The 10,122-nt window shown below is 42.1% G+C and overlaps 1 protein-coding gene across 2 annotated transcripts; it reads right to left on the reverse strand.

Annotated features, from left to right (window-relative positions):
- Nucleotides 1-534: 534 nt before the first annotated feature.
- On the reverse strand, nt 535-9,167 carry FAM111A (FAM111 trypsin like peptidase A). 2 transcript variants are annotated; one of them, XM_004437405.3, is made up of 4 exons: nt 8,837-9,167; nt 7,260-7,289; nt 5,043-5,160; nt 535-3,500 (listed from the first exon to the last, which is right to left on the reverse strand). In XM_004437405.3, the coding sequence occupies exons 3-4, from the start codon at nt 5,121-5,123 to the stop codon at nt 1,752-1,754; spliced, it is 1,830 nt and encodes a 609-aa protein (XP_004437462.1). In that variant the 5' UTR covers nt 5,124-5,160; nt 7,260-7,289; nt 8,837-9,167; the 3' UTR covers nt 535-1,751. The 2 variants fall into 2 exon arrangements, with proteins under 2 accessions (XP_004437462.1, XP_087279006.1); XM_087422880.1 differs by lacking the exon at nt 8,837-9,167 and adding an exon at nt 8,437-8,568.
- Between the last annotated feature and the right edge of the window lie 955 nt (nt 9,168-10,122).

A 10,122-nucleotide genomic window follows, 5' to 3' on the forward strand; every position in this document is an offset into this window, starting at 1 on the left:
AAGACACGGCAACTCTTCAGACTTCCCCACGTCAATTAGCACCTTCTCTCCCCCTTCCAATGGTTTAGGCTGACATCCTCTGGCTGCAGTCTTACAGATTTTTCTCTTTCCCTGCTCCTTCCATACTCATATAATCCCAATTCCTAGTTAAATACCTTACTCTTGCTGTGTTTGTAGTGACTTTATTCTCCTGACAGAATCCAGACTGATACTAAAACTATGTGTATATATGCTAGATCATCCAAGACAGCCCCAATTTCCTGAATAAATTTCATAATTCCCTGAAGAATATCAGGTATTCCAACAGTATTAATATGCCTAAAATCCAAAAAACTGACAATACGGAATGCTGGTGAGGATGTGAAGCAATATGAACTCTCATTCATTGCTGGTGGGAATGCAAAATGGTACAGCCACATTGGCAGATAGCTCGGCAGATTCTTACAAAATTAAACATAATCTTACCATACAGTCCAGTAACCACACTCCTAGGTATTTACCCAATTGAGTTGACAATTTATGTTCACACAAAAATTTGTACACAGACGCTTATAGCAGTTTTATTTATAATCACCAACAACTGGAAGCAACCGAGTTATCTTTCAAAAAGAGAATGAATAAGCAAACTGTGGTATATCCATTCAATGGAATATTATTCAGCAATAAAAAGAAATGAGTTTTCAATCCATGAAAAGACACAGAGGAACTTTAATTGCACATTGCTGAGTGAAAGAAATCAACCTGAAAAGGCTACTTAGTATATGATTCCACGTCTATGACATTCTGGAAAAGGCAAAAGTATAAGGGCAGTAAAAAGATCAGTGGTCACCAGGGGTTCAGGGGAGAGAGGAGGGATGAGTGGGCAAAGCACAGGGGAATTTTAGGGTGGTGCAATGATTCTGGATAATATTGTAATGATGGAGACATGACATTATGCACTTGTCAAAACCCAAAGAATTTACAGCATGAAGAGTGAATCTTAATGTATGCAAATTTAAAAAATCATTTAGGAGGTCAAGGGATCAAAGGAAAGAATGCTGGCTGTGACAAGAAAATCTTAACAGTACTAAAAAATATATGAAATAACCTCACGGAAGGAGGTGAGGGAAAGGAGGTTGATCTAAGTAACTTTGGGAACAAGTCTGTAGGATGAACGGCAAAAGAAACTGCTCATAAACACAGTACTCTAGGTGATAAAGTTATTTCCTATCCCGGTACAAATGAACAATTATGATTTTATTTGAGATCATTTCTAACCGAGGATTTAGTTCCTCAGTGAAGATTAATCGTATCCTTAAGTTTTGCAAGTCATGACCCACACATTTTCTAAACATGTACTTTCCATGTGTCAGACATTGGGAATAATGAGATGAATTATTGAATAATGAAGAAATCATCTCATTCAGATCCTGCCTTCAAGCAATGGAACTTACGGGAAGATATGGAAGATGAGAAAAAATCAATGGTTACACTATTTTTAGTATCATAAAACTTATTATTACTTAATCTTATCATTCTTCACATTGCTTGACTTTAAAATAGAGACAACAGTCCACCTCATAGAGCTGTTAGGACTAGTTTCTTCATGTGCTTAGAAAAATGCTTGGCACCTAGGAAGTGACCAAGAATTATTATCATTTTTGAGGAAACTGACCATTTGGAATTTAGAAAACTGTCATCATTGCCTATGGAATAACAATGCCATAGGTAATTCTCTTAAAGCTAGTAAACAGACTGAATTCCCACTGTCCTCAATCCTCATCACTCACCATTTCTACATCTTGCTGATTTATACATACTTTTTCATACCATGCTCCATGATTTCGCTTAATATCAAGGAGGATGGATTCCAGAGTAGAGGCAAACTCAATCACACTGGAAAACTTGCTTTGATATGCATAAGCAAAGCCAGCAGTATGCATGGCCACCAGCGAACCTTTTGAATCAAACACTGGGGAGCCAGAAGCCCCAAAGAAAAAAGTGGTGTTATAGGTAATCACATCAGGGTTGTGAAGTACTTCCTGGAAACTTCTTTGAGTGAACATATGGATATACTGCATAATATAATCGCAACCCTCTGCTTCTCTAGCCTGAAAATGTTCTCGACATTTTTCTTCTCGCTGACCCTGAGAGATCACAGCACAGGCATCAGTAGACTTTGCATCTCCATTTGGATGGCCAATAATATATACCAACCCACTAAGTGGTACAGGAGCAATTCCATTGTATAGTCCCAAAGGTACCTGTTGTCCATTTTCCTTCAGTTTCAGAATAGCATAATCAAGAGTTACATCAGATATCTTAAACCAGGGTTCAACGAAAAAGCAAATACCTTCTTTTTCTTGCAGGTCTTCATAAGCAAATGTCACTCTCACACATTGACCAATTATGTCTGCCCACTTACTTTCATCTATCCCCTTTCCCACAATGTCATTTATTACATGCCGACAAGTGAAAATGAACAACCCTTGAAAAACAAAGCACGTGGCAGAACCTGCATTTCCATTGTTGTCCCAGGATACGTACCCAACTGAGTCACTGAGCCGAGAAAGAAATTTGTGTACTTTAACCAGAGTGGAGTTTTTTGTCAGTTTTCCAAAGTTTGTTTCATGCCATTTAAATAATGAAGTTTTCTTTTTGTTCTTTCTTTTTTTTATTTCTTTCTCAAAGTTTTCTCTGATTTTTTCACTTTCTCTTCTCAAACTGGGGTACTGGTCCACAATTTCTTCATTCAACAGACGAGTGTTTCTTTTCTCTGACTCAGGCCTCTGAGCAGCTGCTGCCCTGGAGCCCATTCCCTTCTCAACCTCGACCTGAAAGAGCTGGCCCTCTAGATCATCAACAGGCTGTGTGTTTTCTAAAACAGAGTCCAGGTTTTTAATGAGTTTCCAATCATCATTCTCCAGAAAGGAAAGAAATCTGCCATCCTTGCATAGAGCATCCTTAATGGTTTCTCCTTTGAAAGCATAGACACAGAGTTTGTACCCTTCTTTGTGAAGTTCCCTGCGTTTGACAATTGTTTTTTTCCTCTTCCCAATTGCATGAATATAAAATTTGACACAGTCAGCAGATGCCTCGTCATGGCGTCCAAATACCTGGTTCCCTTCTTCCTCCTTACTTTTACTTTGGGCAAATGTAATTACCACGTGACAGTTTTCAGGAAAACAACTGAGAGGCATTCCAAGGTTTATATATCCTTCAATTCCTTCTATGCCATGCACCAGCACTTCTTTGCCTTGATGAGTTTCTATCTCTTCTTTGACAGCCTTAAGAGTGTTGAGTGCCGAGTATAAGCTATCCTTCTCATTATGTATGAGCACGAGTTTCCTTTTTTGGTTTTTCTTGTGATTTACACCCAAGGTAACTTTAATTGTCTTATTTAGGGGTGTAGTCTGGTCTTTGGGTTCTTGAGCCTGGGTGTTAGTTATATCTTTTGGACCTTTTCTAGAGCCTGTCTTTGTTTGAGACATACTGGAATTATTCTGTTCTTTTTTATTTACCTAAAAACAAATGTTAAATACTTTAAAATTCTGAATGCAACTCTAGTCTTTTGTATCTCTTTTTAGTACATAATTCACAAAATTTCTATAGGAAACTCAGAACCAATCTCGAAAGGCCAGTGAATACAATTAAATCCGAATTTGAGTTGGGATTCAAAATACAAGCTGAGTTTCCTGTCTCATCAGTCGGATAAACTCTTACTACTGCCACACTGGTGCATTTTTCTGGGAAATATGAGGAAAGAAATAACTTTTTTCCAGGTGCATCAAATACAGAGATGTTTAAAAGTCTGCCAGCTCTCTTACAGTGTTATTTCAGGTATTGCTTACTATTCTCAACTATACAGTTTTTATTTTTTCCGAGTATAGTGATGGATCACACCAAAATTTGGTTCTTAAATTTCCAAACCCAGCAAGAATAAATTATGATCGTTTTTTACCAAGCATTAAATGTTAAACAAAACCATCATTAGTTAACTAATCATTTAGTCATAATAATATAGTTATTTCTAATAATAAAAACCTTGAATCACCCAGTATCTATTATGCAAAGAACTCAAATTATTTCCTCTATTATATCAACTAATCTCCAAATCCTATGAAGTGAGGAGGAACAAATATGGTATCTCTGCCCTCCTGATGGAGAAATGAGGCACAAAAAGTTTTTCCTGTAAGTGCCTTTCCTAGGGTTACATAATAACCAATGAATGAAATGAATATTGGAACTCCAATACTTAGGCCAGTATTTTTCCATTAGACTATATATTCTTTTTTGTAAATTTTATACCCACGATTCCCATTTTTATAGGGCATTATCTTAAAAACCAGGGGTGGGGGAGGGGAGAGGAATTACATAAGGAGAATTAATCAAGTATCAGAAATTCAATGAAAAATTAAGAGCATCTGACTCCTATGTCTAAAAGATACATTTTCCCCAAGTCATATTCATCAAGGCATGGGTGTCAACAGATATGGGTTCATATGCCAGCGATGCCACTTGCTGATAATGGAATAACAATGCCAGGACTGTTGTAAAGATTAACTGTAACATCATGTATGACAGTGTTAGCACATCATAGGTTAACTTTTATTTTCCTTCTTTGTAATGGTACTAATATTCTGGATCAAAAAAAGGAACATAGATTCAGCCTAACGCTGCCAAAAAACGTCCTTGTCATACACCCTATCAGAATAATGTAATGGATTTCCAACTATTCAAAGGATTCTTGGGTAGATATAGACTTTCAAAAAGGGGTCTGGGGTAGCACATGGTTATTAGCTCACTCTGTCGTGGAACTGAAAAACAGAATGAGGCTTGTCTTGGCTTTTCTAGATACTTGGATGTTCTAGTTAGAACCAGGATAAAAGAAAAGTTAAAGGCTTTAAGTTGCGTCCTCAAGTGCTTGCCATTTCTCAGCCTTCTTCATGATAAATTCAAGGAGCATTTTAGACTCAGAAAAGGATATGATGGTTTGATATGAACCAATGTCAAGGATGGCTAAGTCTAGTATCAGTATATTCTATAAATTGTTACAAACATACCTGAGAAAAATAGTGATCAATTTTCATATTACTCTTTTCATCAAATGCGACCTTCTGTGACCTGCGCTTCTTAGGGCTCATGATGACTTGAAGATGAACAGACAGTTCAGCTGAAACACTAATTTGAAAAAGGCTCAAGTTATAGCAGTATCTTCATAGCTATTCTTAATTGTACAGAGCATAAAATTAACAGGGACCCCACATCCCACCTTTTCCTTCAGGTCCAGTCTCCCTATCCTCAGAGATGGTAACTTAGCAAGTAGACAGTTTATCTACCAACTATAATCACCTCAACAATAAAAATTCTCTTTTATAGAGGACTATACTAAATATTTTACAAAAATGATCTCTAATTGTCCATGCCCACAGATACCATGCAAAGTAGGTATATCTGCATATTGCAGATGAGGAAAGTATAACTCATAGAAGTAGGTGACCTGCCCAAGGCCAGAGCTATGTGGCAGAGATGGAATTCAAATGCAGCTATAAATATCCAACAGAAGAGTTTGCAATTGGAGAATTCAAATGTGTGTTCTAGCTACACTGAGGTTAAAAATCTGGACTCCCTTTAAGATGGAGATGGCACAGGGATGGTACAATTATAGAGAAACAGATGGAAAAGGAACTGGGTGCTACCATGAAGACAAAATAAACTTAGAATGACAGCTTGCCCTCTATCTTTCCTCTGATGCCTCTTCAGAAGAGAATGAACAGTGTAAATAAAATAGTGAAATCTTCAATAGTGATAAATATCAATAGAAGGAAAGCCAGGAAGGGCAGCAGCCGTCTGTCTTCAGTATCTCAACATCTAACACAATGCCTGGCACATGAAAGATACTCTTTCATGTATCTCAACATCTAACACAGCGCCTCAAGAAAGACACATTTGTAAAGATACATTCCATGAATGAATGGAGTATGCATATGATGTACTGTGCCCTGTTCTCAGTGCTGTCCATAAACGACCTCATGTAATTCTTACAACCCTGTGAGATAGGTATTATTAGTTCCATTTTACTGATAAAGAACTTGAATACCAAGAGAGATTAAACTATTTACTCAAGGTCACAGAGCCCTAGAGAGTATACTTTTATTGACTTTCGATTATGTAAGTTTTCAAATAGAGAATAAAAAGAGGGGCCGGCCCCATGTTGCAGCGGTTAATTGCGCGTGCTCCGCTGCTGGCGGCCCGGGTTCGGATCCCAGGCGCGCACAGACGCACTGCTTGTCAGGCTATGCTGTGGCGGCGTCCCATATAAAGTAGAGGAAGATGGGCACAGATGTTAACCCAGGGCCAGTCTTCCTCAGCAAAAAAAAAAAAAAAAAAAAAAGAGAGAGAGAGAGAAGTGGATTGGCATGGATGTTAGCTCAGGCCTGATCTTCCTCACACACACACACACAAAAAGAACAGCATAATGAGCCTCCCTATACCTATCACATAGATAATAATTGCTTATTTTTTGCAAATTTGCATCTTTGTATTTTACTTGATTATTTTACAGTTAGAGACAGTGTAATATTTTAATCCTAATTATCATTTTCCATCTCTAAAAATTTAAGACCTTTTCTTATATAATTATAATACTAATTTATTCAGACCAAGACCCAGTTGAGCTATGTAAGTTGTCTTTAAGTATTATGGCTATTAAGTCTCTTATTCTGGAAAAAGCATTAATTTGTTGAAGGGAACAGAGAAGTTGTTTGTAGAATGTTCACCTTCTGGGTTGCTCCTGATGTTGCTTAATTTATGTTCTCGCCCCTGTATTTCACGTCAAGTAGAAATTATCTAAAGACTATGTTTATTCTCTTAACCATTTTACTATGGAGCAGGAGCCCTGGCTTCATCATTTACTGGTAATAAGCTACTTAGGAACCTCACTTCAGCCTCTCTGAGCCTTTGTTTTCTATTTGTAAAATGAAGCAATGATTCTGAGAGAATGAATATGAAAGTGCTACATCTATGTTTCCTTTTGTAAGACCATCTGGGTTCAAATATCAGGTTACCATTTACTAGCTGCATGACCTTGGCCATATTAATTAGTACTCTCTGCCTTATTCTCCACACCTCCAAGATAGGAGTAGAGGTAGAATCAGCTTCCATTGTTGTGAAGATTAAAAAATACAAAGCGTGTAAAGCCTTGAGAACAGTGCCTGGCACGTAATAAATTTCCCAGTAAATATTGTTGCTGTTAGTATTATCAATATCAATATACTTACCATAGGGATATTTCTTAAACAGCAGAGAACCTGAGGGAACAAAAAGAGATACATATAATTAAGGAGCTGCACTACGTTAAGAGATCCTTGAAGGCAGGAACTTACTTCCCAACAACTAAGAGAATTTGGGGGTTCGGTGTGTCTGTTGATGATGACCTATCTTATGGAATTTGAGAGAGGACCCAGATGCTTTAGGAGTGATTATTACACATGGACCAAAAAAGGAATACGAAGTGGGCAGAAACAAATGTGAATTTGGCACTCCACTGGGACGAACTTGAGCAACCACAGTGGAGAGGGGCAAGAGGTTAAGAAAACACCCCAATATCCTCCCCTCCAACACGGTTTCCAGTATCCAGCCTGAACCATGTTAGAGCAAAATGTGAAGTGTCCTTAACTATCCTACTCCATGCCTTGTTTTAGAGTTGGAGAAGTTGAGGCTCTGCTCACCACAAGGACTTGCCCTATGTTCTACAGTAAAGAGAGAAGGCAATACAGCCTGTCCTTGGTCCATTTCCAGCTCACCCAACTCCAAGGCTCCCCCTTAGAATTCTTCTCTCCCTCATCTCTCTCTCTCTCTGTTCCCTTCTCTCTCCCCCTCTTCTTTCTTTCTCCTCCCGTCTCTTTCTCCCTTCTCCTCTCGGTCTCCCTCTCACCCTCTCTCTCTCTCTCTGCCCCCTTCTCTCTCCCCCTCCACCTCCTCTCAGTCCTACTCCCACTTCCTGTTCTTTCCCCTTCTTCTCTTTCTCCTCCCTCTCTTCTTGCCTCCCGGCTCCACTTCCTCCTCCGGCTTTCTCTCTCCTTCTCCCGCCTTCTCTCCTCCTCCCTCTCCCCCTTCCCCTCTCCCCTCTCCTTCTCTTTTCTCTCCCTCCCCGCTCCACTTCTGCCTCCTCCGGCCTTCTCTCTCTTTCCTCAGGCGCTCCCAAGCCCGAACTGAGCCAGGCTGTGGAGAGGCAGAGATCCGATCTCCGCTGACCTTAGGCTTAGTCCAAACCCACCACCCCGCGCCCCCAGCACACAGCGTGACAAGAAGCAGCCAGTGAAATAAAACCTGTGCCGTCTTGGCTCCCTAGGTGGGCCGCGCCATCTGGCCCAGGACTCGGGGCCCCAGCCCTTCCCCTCCCAGCCCCGGAGGCACGCGGGCACCTGTCCCGCGCTCGCCTACCGGGCTGCGCACCTCGCCTGCCGCCAGCACCCGGGACTCAAAGCCAGCGCCCAACCGAGGTCGGTTCTTATCGGAGGAAGCGAAAGCCTCTGAGTCTCGCAGAGACAGCTGGCCAAGAAGAGCCCCTCACGTTGGCTCAGACTGGCAAGAAAGGCGGGAGATGGGGCTAAGGTTTGAGAAAGATCTCCTGCCTTTGAGGAACTGCTGCCCAGCTGGCCCTTTGATTACTTCCGCTTTCTTATCCACCCGGCTTCTCCCAGCGCAAGCCGCCTACCCACTTCTCCCTCCCGCCATCTCTCGGTTTCTTTTTCTCCACTCTCTCTCCCCCAGCCTGAGGTTTTTCTGCATCATGCCCTGTCAATGAATTTTCCGCAAACTCCAGGTCAGCCCCAGGAACAAAGGGGTAACTCACCTAAAAGGAGATTCTGTCCCAAATCGAGCCGTCTCTCGCCTGCACTTGCAAATGCGGGGGAACCTTTCGTTTCCGCGGAGAATCCCCTGCTCTGGCGCAGCTCCCCGGAGAATGGTGCATTTGGTCAATGACAAGAGAGATCGTGAAGTCTGTCTACCCTCATTGGATACTCTCATTGTCTATTCTCTACTGCAGAAGCCGATTGGCCGCGCTCTTGCCCCCCCCTAGTAGAGCGCGGGAAAAGTTGAGTGCGGACCCGTCCCGCCCAATAGAGGAAGGAAAGGCCCGCGCTGCGGATGGCGGGAAGCCTGCAACTGTCCCTCCCTAAGCAGCATCGTGCCTTATTACTCCGCTGCTCACTGCCCTCAATGCCTGCTTCATGTCCCTTTGATCCCCTAGTCCCAAATTCGAGAAAGAGTCCCAGTGAGGGGTGGGTCGGAGTGGGCTGGGCTTGGGAGGTGCGAAAGGGGAGGCCAGGGAGCAGAAGGAGCGAGAACGGTGGAGGCGGGGCCACTGCGGAGGCTCCAGCCCCGCGCGCAGGGACCCGCTGCGGAAGTGGGTGGGAGGAGGGGACACGCGGCTTGCTCCAGCGCACAGGAGGCGCTTCGCGTGGGCGGGTGGGTAGGAGGGCTTGGGCGACTCGGGCTCTTCCCAGGGGGCGGCATTCCCAGCAGTTGAGACACTTCCAGGAGTATGACAATCAGGAACGGGCAGTGAATGCAGGAGGTGGGAGTGAACGACCTTGTCATATATCGAGCCTCCAAATGCCCAATATGTGCAGAAGTTTACGATCCGGACGAAGACGACGATATGGACTCCAGGAATGTGCACCTCAAAGCTGACAATGAAAGAACTCCATTGGAAAGGGCTTGCAACTGCAGCCAGCTGTTTAAGGATCTGCAGGAAGAGCAATGTGCAAGTATTTCATGCTGTGTTAGAGAAGTGATCAAGGTCACAACGGCGACAGCTCTTACGCAATTGACAAGAGGAATATGATGTACATAAAGCGATAGGGTTGCAAAGTGTGTTAGTAACTACAGTGCAGGTGGTAATTTTGGGGAGCTGGCCTTAATATGCATACAAAACACCCAAAGTGGCTAAAATTACTGCTGCTTCTTCTGTGGGTTCTCTGGGGTTTGGCTAGAGAACCCTTTAAAAAGTCAACAACAACAATAAAAAATTGTACGAAAGTTTCACCACTTATTTTCATTCTCTGAAAATCTGGAGAGGTTTCTACACCCCTCAGAGCAGTGCATGCAATAATCACCAAAGTATTAGGATTTGGC

Source organism: Ceratotherium simum, chromosome 34, assembly GCF_057802395.1.
Source record: "Ceratotherium simum simum isolate JZ-2026a chromosome 34, ASM5780239v1, whole genome shotgun sequence".
NCBI lineage: Eukaryota > Metazoa > Chordata > Mammalia > Perissodactyla > Rhinocerotidae > Ceratotherium > Ceratotherium simum.